The sequence below is a fragment of the Wasmannia auropunctata genome, unplaced genomic scaffold (genome assembly GCF_000956235.1).
Source record: "Wasmannia auropunctata unplaced genomic scaffold, wasmannia.A_1.0 LD336060.1, whole genome shotgun sequence".
Lineage (NCBI taxonomy): Eukaryota > Metazoa > Arthropoda > Insecta > Hymenoptera > Formicidae > Wasmannia > Wasmannia auropunctata.
Genome location: NW_012026830.1, coordinates 3,246,225 through 3,260,944, shown reverse-complemented (window position 1 = coordinate 3,260,944; position 14,720 = coordinate 3,246,225). Strand labels below are relative to the sequence as shown.

The 14,720-nt window shown below is 37.8% G+C and overlaps 1 protein-coding gene across 1 annotated transcript in view; it reads right to left on the bottom strand.

Moving 5' to 3' along the window:
• Nucleotides 1-14,720, bottom strand: part of LOC105450637 (prolyl endopeptidase FAP-like) — a 323,204-nt gene that overhangs the window by 2,787 nt on the left and 305,697 nt on the right. Inside the window, exon 4 of the mRNA XM_011690569.1 lies at nt 3,126-3,220. Coding sequence (XP_011688871.1) covers nt 3,126-3,220 — 95 coding nt within the window. The remainder of the gene's footprint in view (nt 1-3,125; nt 3,221-14,720) is intronic.

The following is a 14,720-nucleotide window of genomic DNA, read 5'->3' as shown; positions in this document are numbered from 1 at the left end:
ATAACCATATTGTTTTAGTTAAAAATAACTATTTATTAAATAGGAGCAGTGGCGACTTAACTAAGGTTAAATTTGACACTATAGATTTAACAGTGTATAGGTTTAACAGTGTATTTAGGCCCTCAAGCCCTCAACGATTCACGACTATAGTCACGTGGTGACGATCTTCACTATCTTCGCTTCTCTACGGACCACACGGACAACTGGCAACTTCTCTCAACCGCGTCGTCGACGCGAAACTCACTGCAGGGAAAACTCCGGAAAATCGAATGTCCCCCACTTGTCTCTCTGCACCATCACGCGGCCGTGTTTTACGGAGGAATACCATCGGTGCGCGGACGTGGAGGACGAAAATGAGAGCCGCTGCTCTCGTGAGAGACGAGTGCGGCGGCAGCCGGTGCGGTCAATGTCAGAGCGTGGAATGCATTCTCCCGATCGGGCGGGATCTAAAAATTCACCGCTCCCGCAGGAGGGACGATCGAACCGTGTGGCCACGTGGTCGTGGAGATTTGACGACCACGCGAGAAATATAACTCGTTCGCCTCGCGCTCTCACGGTCTCTCGCCCCCTCTCCCTTCCTACCGCTCCCCCCCGCCTACCTGCGCGCATACACAGCTTTTCTAAAATTACGCGAATTCCGCGGGTTGCGCGAGGACGCACAACCGCTAATCGGCGACTCAATCTATTTGGCGATTAACGTGGCGTAAAACGTCACTTACCCCGTGTGGCTGCCTGACGAAGCCCCGGTGGTTATTTCGGTCGTCAGCCATTGCACCTTGTCCTGAAACCAAACCAGCCAATACCAGCGGGATTAGACGACGGTTATTACCGTGAAAAAATACAGGTATATTATAGACGGCTCCAGCTATATAGACCGAATAAAATCAATTTAAATTTCACAGATAATCGCGCGTTTGACAATCGCGTTGAGCCTGCCTTCCGCAGAGGCACCGCTGCACGTAGTATACCCGTCAAAGTTACGGTCAATTTAACCGAATTCTTCCGAGCGGATTAAAAACGGGTGCGCGCGTAAGATACATATATATGTATGTATATATATCTCGGTATATATATATATATATATATATATATATATATATATATATCGAGAACAATATATTATATATATACGTGAGTGAAAATACACGGGTCATAAACTCCCTAATAGCTTTCAGGCTAACAAGGAGAACGTTCCGATAAGGCTGCTCTCCGTCGACATTGCAAGAAGGACTTGCGCATTCAAAACAGTCCCGTAAGATTTCGAGTAATGCACCAAATACGAAAGACTTCATTTAACTCGAGAGAGAACTCAAAGAAGGACGCAAGTTCGACGGTAAAAATAAAGTTTCAAAGTGTCGCGTCGGTTAGCCGTTTCAATTTCTCTTTAGCGCTTCCCCTTCCCCCTCCTCCTCGGCTTACTTAATTGAAAGAATCAGCTTATCCCGCTCTCGCTGATTATGACGACACCTGACGAGAGATGAGATTTTATTTAAAAAAAAAAAAAAAATGGAGAAACCGCTTATCCATCATTTCTGAAACTTATGAAGGAAAACGCTGCACGGACTCGTTTACGAAGAGTAATAAAAAGTGATATAACTATTCGACACAATTTCTTCTATCTGCCCGTATGTAAAATTGCCTTTTCGTAAATTTTAAGTTTCGTTGGAAAAACATTTAAACAGCAGCGTCAAAAATTTTCAATAAAGACCATTTCACGAAGGGCCGAATTGAAGTAATAACGCAGCCGCGCGATACATCAAAAGTGCAAAATAGTGACAAATAGTCGTGTGCATAACGATAAATTTCGTAAATACATCATTTAAGACTTTCCTCGGAGGGGACATCTCGCATTGTTAAATTTCGCGGAGATAGGCATCGCATTACAGATGTCGTAATGAATCATTTTACAACGGTAGCCGGCCCGGATATCTCTGCACGCGGCTCGCACGAATGAGAATCGTCGACGATAGATTGCACGCGTCAGAACGTGAAAGATAACAAGCAATTACCGTTCCCCGGCCGATCTCTTCGGCGGCGGTGTCGCGGGAGTAACGACGCGGGGGACGTACGCGCGTATATATAGCTCGACCGATGCCATGCCATGTGCGTCGGCGTGTGTGCATTACATTACGGTCTCTCCTCCGGTTCTTCCCCTCAGCGCGCGCCGCGGAAATAATTTCGGCCCCCTCTTTTCCGATTTCCGCTTTCCCGTTTCGCTGTTTTCGCATTCGATCCGCAACCGCGCGGCGCCTCCGCCTCTTTTACACGCGCGCTCGCGAGGGTATAAAGGCCAGGGCGATTTAATTGATCACGCACGAATATGAATTTAGAGCGGGAAAGAAGATCGGGGAAGGGGGGGAAGGGTGAGGGCGAAGTAGGGGACACGTATATATGTGCAGGGATGCGTGCCCGCGTGCTTTCCGGTTGTATTTCTGGTCGTTATCGTGCGATTTCGGAAGTGAGGAGCGGCACCGCGATGGCGAACAATTAATTCGTACTCCCCTCCTCCCCGACTATATTTATGCCGCGATTTCTATGTAATCGCACGCGCACGTTAATGCGACAATAATTGCGCATACGTTAACGCGCGCGCGTAAAAATATTTATGTATACGCCTTTCCGGATTGGCTCGTGTACCATGCTAGAGCGTATACACACAACTCTATACGATTATTGATTATCTGTGATGACGGCCGCTGCAGTGACACGTTTAATATTTTGCGTTATTAATGCTAATGACATATTGATACGCGTATAATTAACATTGTACATTGTTTTCTTCGTTTAATTAATGCCTAATTAATATCAGTCTTGTTTGTGTTCCGGCATAAATTTAATATAAATCTTAATTTGACGTAGGTATGACGTTTCATCGCGTTTCATTTGTAACTTATGTTCAATATTTAATATTATTAGCGGAGAGGGGGAAGAGGAAAATGGGAATGTGATAACCCGAGTAAAATAGCTGATAATTCTGAGATTCATTACAGATAGAAATTCACGAACGGGCGCTCTTCCGGATCTCATGCAAACTTCGAAGTCCCTCCCTCTCCCCCCCCCTTTCCCCTCCTCCTCACCGCTCGCGAGAACTTTCGTACGACGAGCAGAAGTTTAAGAAAACTTACGGGATTGCTGGAGTCCAACAGGATCTTGGATGCGGCCGAGCTGACATTGTAGATCAACAAATTACCTATCTCGTCACGGTAGAGGATCTCGTCTCCTGCAACAAAAAGACACGTTAGCGGGAATTGAATTTTAAATTAATACACCCGGCGCCGACGTAATGTCCTTATCGCTGTACGTTTCGCTATTTCACGAACCGCGCCGCATTACGGCGATTAAACCCACGCATGCATTAAGCGCCTCTTTCTCGCGCGCACGGAAGGAACGATTTTGTTGAAAGGTCTAAAAAATTTTTCTGTAAACAGATCTGAAAATAATTTCTTGTTGAATCGTCAAAATAATTTGTTGGGATGTTAAAACTGATAAGCATTGCTATAAAACATTGGTGATATTCTAGCAATCATTTTGACTTTCGCTGCACAAAATTATTTTAATTATTTGAACAAAAATTATTTTCAGATCTGGATTCAGCAAAAAATTGTTCTTTCCGTGCAGAATCTCATGTCGTCGTGGATTATAACAAAGTTTCCCACGTGCTTTTACGTTTGTCCTGGAGCATTAAAAAATGATCAATTACTCTCCTAAAGAGCATTACAAGAGATTTGTCTATTTAAAGTAAGAATTGAGCAAAATTGTCGCGGCTGCGAAACAATTGTCTCTGAACATACTGATCTAAAGGGGCCAAATCACACTAGCGATTGTCGATTAGATTGCGATTATAAATAGATATAATGTTAGCTAAACGGCAATCATGATTTAATATTAATTTCAATCGGTTACCTACTGCTTTGCTCTGATTGCGGTTGAAAAGTAATCGCAAATCGCTAATTACTATCGCAATCCAATTGGCAATCGCTAGTGTGATTTAGCCTTTAAGCGTGTATCGCAATTGCGATTGATTAAGAGATAATAGAGATGATAAATATCAATCAGAAAAATGATACACGGAAAGAACAATTTTGTTGAAAGGTCTAAAAATTTTGCTAAAAACAGATCTGAAAATAATTTTTTGTTAAATCATCAAAATAATTTATTGGAATGTTAAAAATAATAAGCATTGCTGTAAAATGTTTTGATATTCTAGCAATCACTTTGACTTTCGCATAAAATTATTTTGATTTTTGAACAAGAATTATTTTCAGATCTGGATTCAGCAAAATTGTTCTTTCCGTGTAAATATAAATAAATATTATAGATATTTTTCTCCTTTGTAAATCCAACGAAAAATCCCTTACTGCATCAAAGATTTAGCCAAAAAAATTTTTTGTTTTTTCGTTAACTTATATGATTTCTGGAAATGATTGTAACGCTGTTCTCCGTTAAATCGCGCAAAAATGGAACTTGTTCGAGAATGATGATTGATTAATTGCTTCCACATCGCTCGTCCGCCTTTGTACGCCTTTCCCTCGCAGGAAAGGCAGGCGTGCAGTTTCCTATACGAAAACGATGGAAGCCAGAGAAAGATGCGGAAAGAGAAGGAGAGAAAAGGAGAGAGGAAGCGAGGAACGAGTAAATTTCGGATACGAGAGCTCGTCTTTCTCGAAAATCGATTTTCGCGAACCGACAGTTTCATCAATCTTGGCGAGACTGGCATCGTAAAAATCCTCGGAATAAGAAGCGTTGAGTTAGGTCGCGATAGACCGTAAGTAAGAAATATTTTTATCGTTATCGAGGAGAAAAGCAGAAAGAGGTAGGGAAAGAGACAACGAAAGAGACGAGGAAGGAAGCGAAGGAAAGGACAGGAAAGAGGTAGACAAGAAAATGTGGAAAATAGTGGTTGAAGAAACGAAAAAATAATCGCGAGAAAATAACATAACAGCGCGACAATTTTTCTTCAATTGTCCAGCGTTCGCGATCAATAATGCAGCGACGACAATTAATTTCCGGTATTTAAAGAGCAGTTCTGTTTGAATTTTGACGAGCTGAGCTTTTTCTGAGGAAATAGCGGAGAAACAGAGAAATGACAAGGGGTGCACACATATAGCTTTCATGTATATTTAAGCGGAAACTGCAAAGCGAAAAAATGGCGTGGCGTTCTCTCATTGAGAGAATGAGTTTAAATATGATAAATGATAAAAGTGACCGTTTATACTGCCTCAGTCCCGTTTTCTCTGATTAAAAGTATTTTATTATTTCATTCGCATATAGAAAGTCACTTCGCGTACGCTCTACATATTACACTTTCACAATTATTCTAGTGTTTGCCTAAAAATGCGAGTGAAAACATAATTGTGTTGATAATTAAAAAAGTAAACTAACGTTCCTTCGCAATATTAAACGGACGCGCCCCTTTAATGTTATAGGTCTGCATGTTGCAGCGTAAACTTCGTTTCTCTCAGCCACTAGTTGTCCGACCAACAAACAAGGGTTGGCATGTATCGCAGAACGAATAGTCCCGACAAACTCAACACAGTGAACTACATCAACGTATGGCCAGGCGGAAGAGTCAATTTTTCGACGATAAAAATTTTTCGGCGACGCCGCAGTACTTTGATCCTTGAAGAAACTTCACCATGACAATCAAAATTAATTGTAATTTTGCAGAAAAACGTGAATTTTATAATTAACAATATTTAGATAAGTATCACGCCAAAATAATAAAGTAACAAACTGCAAAGTAAATAGTTTTAATATACAAATAACTGATTATTTCTAGATAAAAAAATAAAAATGTTCTTGTAAAATCTTTTTTTCTCTTATATCGCAACGTGTTTAAAAAATGGCTACTCTAATATGTTGTTCGATTATTTCGAATTAAAACTGACATAAATAAAAGAAAATAAATAATCAAATATCCCAATTTCATAACGCCTAATATTAAATTATGATTTTAATAAATTGAAAAATAATATTGCAAAATTTTATTGAAATATGAAGAATATTATAATTTTAATTCATACTTTTAAAGAAAATATATAATATTTACATGTCTATAATATATGGATAATATTCCGGACGATTTATAATTGATTAAAAAATTAATGCAGCTGATAATAAATAATAAAAAGTGATGTATATATAAAAGTTTAAAAAAACCGTCGAAATGTAATTGTCGATACAGACAAAGACACAATTGCTTAGAAAATTTTAAACGCTATTATTCTTTATTTTTACATAATTTATTCATTTTAATGTCTCGCTTAATCTAATTTCACGAAGAAATGGTGAAGGATCGACGTAAAACGTCAGAAAGCGCACATGTTCGACAATATGGCGCCGTAAGAATTGAAACACGACATTATATGTATTAGACGGAGATTAATTAACAAAGTTTCCCGAGATGTCGATGCGCGTTTGAAACTTATTACTTCTTTCATGTCAGAAATTTCAGTTACTTTCATAATTGTCCGTATAGCGTACATCTTATAACGTTACTTTGTACATTCAGGTACAGCAATTGTATCTATTTTCTATAATCAACACAACTTTTTAACAATACAATACTTGTAACTTTTGTATAAATAATATTCTGCATAAGCAAAAGAAATTCTGGATTTCTTCTCGAAAAACTTCAGACAACAGCTAGATACTCCGTGGAGATATTTTAATACGACTACTTTCGCTTGCTTTTATGTTACTCATGAAGATCTGAGGATAAGCATTCAAAAAAACAAAGTCATCAACCGGAAGAAGCCAAAGGCATAATAGATATGGTTGAGAAAATTTTATGGTTGACAATATTTAGATAAACATTGCAGCAAAATGATAAAGTAACGAACATCAACGAAAATAATTTTATGTTGCAAATAACTGATTACTTCTAAATCAAAAAATAAAAATGTTCTTGTAAAATAATGTTTTTTCTCTCATATAACAGCGTGTTTAAAAAATTGCTACGCTAGTATGTTATTTGTTTAATTATTCCGAATTGAAAATAATATAAATAAAATAAAAGATAAAAGACCCCGATTTCAAAATGTCTTTTAATATTAAATTATGATTTTAATCAATTGAAAAATAATACCTTATAATATTGAAGAATTTTATTAAAATATCAAGAATATCATAATTTTAATTCATATTTTTAAAAATAATGTATAATATTTACATGTTCAATATATGGATAATATTCCGGACAATTTGGACCGAGGAAAAAATACCCCACGGAAATCTTCATGTATATATGTGTATGTATGTATAAGATTTATACATTTATCCATTTATAATATTTATTTTGGCTTCATATCTTTCTCTCTTTCTCTTTTTCTCTGTCCTAATTTTAATGTGCGTAAAACATCGATTTTGGCCTTTATACACGCACACACAATCAAATTCTGCTGTTTCAGATAACACAGCTAAATATATTCTATTATTGCGCAGCTATTTTCAATTTCTTGTATAAGGTACTTATGTAAAATAAAATCGCTCTGTGTCGCCCAATTGAATTAATAATGACGGATTAATGAATGGTGAACGCGCGCAACTATATTGTGTAGAGCCGTATTAAAATTATAAATGAATTTTGCTTTGTCGTGCCAACAGTGCACGATGGATTTTCATAAATGATTTCGAGCGAACGAAAATACGAGTTGAAAATTTTCGCGGTAATCCTAGCGTATTGTTATTTTTCCGATTCAAAGGGAAAAACCTGAAAAATCGTATCTTGTTCTATATGTATTCATAAACCAGATACTTTTTTTTAATCAGCTTGCATTTTAATTCGTGTGATTTACCAAATTGTTAATGTGTGATAAAGCGAATGGAAACAATGCATCAACAAATATATACACGAGTAACACCAATTATAGAAGTACCGTGAATGTATATTGTTTACAAATTAAACATTAATGGTAGAACTTACTATTTATTTAGTTTAAATTCAAATATTTTTATTAAATTAATTAAAACAGTTAAATATTTCAATGTTAAAAGGAAAAAAAGAAGAAGCATAAAAACCTCGCATTACGTTGTACATAAAAATATTTATTCAATCTAATTATAGATATGAATACACATAACTTCAAGCGAACGTTTCAAATGTTTCAATATGATTTCACATTGGATCATTTTCAGCGCTATTAAAACAATAATTCATGAAGAGCGTCAATTTTGATAGAAATAGAATTTACAAGAATTCACAACAAATAGATTATTTAAAAACATAAATTTAACATCAAGAAATCTTGTGTTGATCAGCTATATGCAGATCAATGCATTGTAAAAATCCACAGAAGAAGTCAATGAAATGTGTGAGTCGTCGATTTAATTGGCTCCAATCACGTCACCGCACCATACTGATGCGTTTACTATTATTAATTAAAACTATGGAGTGATCGAAACGAGTCAAGCAGAAAATAATTAAGTCAAACATGATTTCCCATAATTTGCCGGCTGTTATACGAAAGCTGTGGACGGAACGATTTAAATGTTAACCAAATTAAGACTCGTGATGACTCCTAACATTTATGATTAATTTTATTAATTTCTAATTCAATTCGGCCTGCCTACAAGAGTGATAAAACGTATGTTTTTAATTTGAGTCGAAACATAAATTATTCACAAACTAACGAGAACGAAAAAATAATAAAAATAAATACAAAATAAATACGAAATAATTTCTATTAGACTTCTCACGACGGACTGCTTTCAGTATCGTCCCTTTAATGCTACTTATTTTCTGGATATCCAATGTAAAATAGTAGTACACGGAAAGTGATTTACATTTAGGTGAACGTAACACCGAGGCTTCGGCCGATTTCTCACGACGGATAACGCGTTAACGAGACACTATCGTATCTCACGCGGGATTGTATCTCACAACGAGGTTCATTCGCCATTACGGAACGACGTCGTGCGGGTGGTTGGAACAGACTCGACATCGTCTTCTGGGATTTCATAGCGGCGGGCGACGGGCGGGGAAAGGGGAGGGGGGAGGACACGACGTTTACGATTTACCGCCACCGACTGCGTATATCTCGCAAGAAATAGGCCGAAACGAAAAATGCAAACGAAGCGTGAATTTTATAGATTGGCTTCCGCGGCCATCAGGCGAAAATATCGCGCGCCAGATCGGTTTAAATTCAGACACTTTATATCCGATGGACTCCGCAGCGTTTACACCGATTAAATTCAATAACTATAAGCGATTCTGTTTGAAATTCGCTGAGCTCTTAACGCGATTGATATTTGCCGACTGTATATTGAAATCTCGGTCGAACGAGCAACGTTTTGATTCAAAGATTCGCCAATATTAAATTATTAGTTGATCAGAATTAATAATCTATATATATATATATATATATATATATATATATATATATGTATATACAGATTATTAATTTTGATCAACTAATAATTTAATATTGAACAAGCTATTTACTTTCATATTTAACTACGTCTAATTAATTTAATATATAGATATTTTTTAACCGTGTTGTTTTCCCACTGTAGATAATATGCACTTGATAATATTTTTTTACAAGGCTTATATCTCTTGTTGAAGGTATAAAATGTAAGCACTTCCGCTGCTTAAGCTAAGCAGTAATCGCGAGAGATAAACATTTTTTAATTAAATTCGTAAGCAATTTCTACAAATGTAAATTAATGTTGGTGGCGGTTGCAATTAGGATTCACCCTCGAGCAGACGGTAAATCATCGTTAAAATCCGGCGGCCGTAAATAAATTTGCGCGAAACAATGCTCATTTAATTAATATCCAGAGGCGAATTATTTCTTTTAATGTCGCATCATTACGCGATGATTAATGGCGCGTATTACTCCCGCGTCGATTAAACCAACAACAGACGGAAATAAATTTTACACCTGGCTTGGCCCCATATGCGCGCCGGCCTATTTCCCGCGCGTCTACGGGAGTACAGTACGCATATTGTTGAAATATGTTTTGTAATGACACGTGTGCACGCGCGCGAACGGGCCGCCGCGCCGCGCCGCGCGCGTACATCTGGCCCGGTGGCGCGTGAAATCTGGCACGACCGGGGATGAAAATGGATATCCATGGAAATGTACAACACGTTCGTTTGCACAAGTAGATTGCAACGTACACGTCATTTACACGACCGTCCCAGAAACGCGTGCGGTCATTAAAGGGTCACGCCGCGCGTACCCGCGGCGCGGCACTTCGCGACATCCGCGGCCGGAACTTTGTCGGCAGGATCTTTATATTGGCGATATAAAAATTTGTTTTATTTCATTCGTGATCGTAAAAAAAAAAAGATTATATTGAAAATATCGAGTCGCGGCCGATTTGCCTGCGGAACCCGCACGTCTGTGCACGGCCGCGTAAAGCGTGAACGAATTTGCCTATCGCAATTGCGAGCATTCGCGCGCAAGAATGTCAAAATTAGTTACGTGAGTTTGCATCGAAACGTGCCGGCGTCGAAGAACACGCGGATATGGACCGTATTTCCTTATTAACGGAGAAAGTAATCGCGCGCGCGCGCGTCGTTGTTTCACGATAATGTTTGCCGAACGGGCGACGTGGTCGTCTCGCAAATTGAATTTGCTCATTATAACGATACGTATAAAGTTCGCGTTAATACGCGGCTGTGTGTTCCCCGAGCGGAATCTCACGCCGCCCCAACTTTGTCCGCGACAGTTGCCGGCCGCAGTTGTTGCAGTTACTTCGCCGCGGAAAAGAACCCGGGCGTTCATTTCTCCGTCAGTATCGCTCCGCCTGGTAACGCCTGTAACAGCCGTGCATTATGTTTCCGGACAATAAAGAGGAAATACAGAAAGTGGAACTACCGAAGTTTAGACGCGAGAATGTTACGCGACGCGGAAGGGTGTCGCGTTTCGGCGTAAATCTCGCGGCGACGCAAGCGCGTTTTACGCGAATCTATATCATCTTTCATAAACACGCAGCTATGCATTTTATTTCATGTAAAACGAGAAACTAATTGTAAGAGATATTTCGTCAAGATATATCGATATTATATAAAACAGCGAATTGGTGGTCCGGTTATAATTTTACATTATTTAACGGAAAAAATACTTTTGTTGAATCCAAATCTGAAAATAATTTTTGTTCAATAATCAAAATAATTTTGTGCAAAAGTCAAAACGATTGCTAAAATATCAAAACGTTTTATAGCAATGATTATCAGTTTTAACAGTCCAACAAATTATTTTGATGATTTAATAAAAAATTATTTTTAGATCTGTCTTTAACAAAATTTTTAGATCTTTCAACAAAATCGTTCTTTCCGTATACAATTTTATACGAAACGATAAAAGTAGCAATAATAGAAGCAGCAATAAAAGTTACATAATTAACTTTTAATAATTTGACATGACAATTGAAAGAGCTAAAGTTATTTCAATTGTGATTAATTTATAAAATTTATGAAACATAAAGAATATTATTAAAAAATATTAAGATCAATTTCTTAAACATTTAAATGTTTAAATGCCATTTACATTTTTAGAAGTCGATTATATTTGATATATACATTATCTATTTTCTAGAAAGATGAGCGTATTTTACCAATAATTACAATTAAAGTAAATCAATTACATCCCATCTTGTTCGGAAAAGAAATAATCGAGAAGATAATCCAAAATCATTACTTGCAATAACGATTCTGGACAGGGAAAGATTAAATTAAGATACTAGAAGAGCTAAATGCGCTGAAACTTTTCTCAGAACGATGAATCTCGGTTAGATCCTAGCAGGGAGTGGCTTAACTTTTGTTCGGGAAGTTTCCGATTAGTTCGTTGCAGCTTCTGTATCACGTGTCAAAATTTTCCGCCGTTGTCATAGTCTTGGAAAAAGCGCGAAACGACGTGTCGGTCGAGAGAGCAACAAGAAGCAAAACTTGAACCGGGAAACCCGTATGTAAAGATCGTGACACAACGATGCATCTCATGCTGACAATAAGATATAATCTTGAGAAAATGTTGGTAGAACTCACGAAAATATTTGGCTTTTTACAAGACGATCATCGCTCGATATCTTCAATACATGCTTATAAAAGCCAAATAATTAACTACATTTGGCGCCCGATTTACAATTATTTTACTATTTGGAATTACAATTGCACAGAATGTGCAAAAAACACAAAATATTTTCATACATTTAATTAATTTTAAAGTATAAACAATACAACAATATAAAATCACCTTCCAAATTCTTGGGACACATTTAGTATTAAATATTTTGCTTGAATCGCAATTATATTTTAAATCAAATTGAAACTATATATTTACATTAATTATATAATATTACAATACGTAAAATTTATACAGAGAATTACACGGAAAGAACAATTTTGCTGCATCCAGATCTGAAAATAATTTGTGTACAATAGTCAAAATTATTTTGTGCGAAAGTCAAAATGATTGCTAGAGTGTTATATAACAATACTTATCAGTTTTAACATTCCAACAAATTATTTTAATGATTCAATAAGCAATTATTTTCAGATCTGTTTAGCAAAATTTTTAGATCTTTCAAAATCGTTCTTTCCGTGTACAGAGAAAGGAAGAAAAACAAAGAGCTCATTAAATTCCAAAATGTAGAAAATATTCCAAGAAAAATAGACACAAAGTTCCTTTTTTTCAACTGAAATTTTCACTTTATTTTACCTAATGCGATATCATGCAATTTAATAATTGCGATATCATCCCTTGTAAAATATGATGATCGTAAGGGACAGCATCACTGCTGTATCGAAAAGAAGATTTTTACAGAAAATCTTTATGCCTGAGCGAAACGAGCTTGTGCGTGAAGAGAAAACGGCAGCCCGACGCGGAATAACCATCTATAGCAACGCGGGCAGTAAAAAAAGAAGAGGGCGAAGGATATCGAAGCAATGAGTGGCTGACATATGTCGGACTCGCCCAGCGGGACCTGTTACCGAAAGATAACAATGATTCAGACCGCGGTAGCGCGCCACTTCGCCGGTCGTTTCGCGCGTGACGACGGTACTTTCCCCGACGGTTATGGTCATCTCAACGAATCGCAGGCGCGCGCGTATGACACAGGGGAGACCCGTCCCACGGGTGTCACAGTCGACGCACGGTGTATATGATACCAACACCATCGTGGGGGCGCCGAAAATCATGGACAAATTCCATCCGCCCGCGCCGCCACACCCGCGCCGCCCCACCGCTGCACGGCATCCAATATCTATATCCATTGTCTTCGGCGTGCTCGGCGAACCACACGAGTTGCGCGTCGAAATTGGCGGTGAACGCGATACAGGTGTGCATCATTGGCTATCAGGAGTTGGTACACCGCACTTCTAGAGCGAGGATATGCAAAGCGTAGGAGCCATAAATAGGAGATGAGATGGTCGCGACTACCTCTTTTTTCCCTCCCCAAGCATGGAGAAAAACCGTAAATAGAGGATGAAATGGCCGCGCGAGTTCCTCTTTTTCCCGCCCGGTACAGAGAAAAACCAAGAATAGTTCCGGAATACGTTAGGATTCTCATTGCGAATTTAATTGCTAAATAAATTAATTTGAATCCTGATAATCTGTCCATTTCCGATTAATAGATTCTCTCTTAATAGATTTTTAAGTTTCTTAATAAGATTCGTATTTAGATTTAATAGACTCCTATTAGATTTTTTTATACAAACATGTATTTATAAAAATAGAAGATTGCGCGCTCCAAAAATCCTAAAATTTAATGTTAGGAGAAATCTCTATTGTGTGTAGCGGATTTTAAAATACAAATGTGTCAAAATGTGTCAATATGAAGTGGAGATTAGCGAGTAGTAATTAATTTTAAAACTGTCAGACGAGTGTTGTGTAATGATAATCCAGTTTTGAGTGGGCGATGACACATATATATATATATAGAGATATAAGATAAAATCGATCATGCGAGGAATCGAAACGCGACATTTAAAAATGCATCCAATTAAATTCTCCACAATAAAATGTATAATAAAATATCATTTCCCAACGTTTTAAAGAGTCTCAAGAGTCTATGCGAATAAAAAGGAAAGTACGAGAAAGCTAGAACAATTCGCACGCAACGGGAACTTTTATTGGCCACTTTCCGCGATTGCCCATTTTATTTAGACACCTTCGCCAATAGTGATTAAAAATGGACGCGACGGGTATATCATCAACAATGCATTCCGCGGGTATTTCTCGCGGATATAAGATTCCGATCGCGAGTGATATAATTCAAGTCTCGGAGAGAGTCTCTGGTATGTCCGCCCCGATCGATCAATACTTCGAAACTTTAGCACTGGAATGCAGGATCGGTTCTACATACATTTGTATGTGCGCCCTTTGTCCTCACCACCCGCGCGGCACGGCGGTTCTATTTGCTACACATTTCCCCGTTACTCAGAAGAGCCTCACGCCAAGAATACGCTGATGCCCGCACTCATTCAAGCGAAATGGATATAGAATTTACATTTAAAGTAGTAGCCCGGTGTGATGCCGACTTCGCCGTATGCATCCTAGAGCAAGTTTCACGATTGCATTTTGCTCTCCTTCCCCCGTTCGTTTGTTTGAGTTTACTCACTACGTGAATCTGTGACTTCCGAATAACTTTATTTCTCACTGGTTTACCGCATTCAGGTTAATAAAGAGATCCTTTCACAATCACGAAAGTAGGAAACTGGGATATCGAAATATTAAGAGCGGAAAATATATATATATATATATGTATTCAGATCG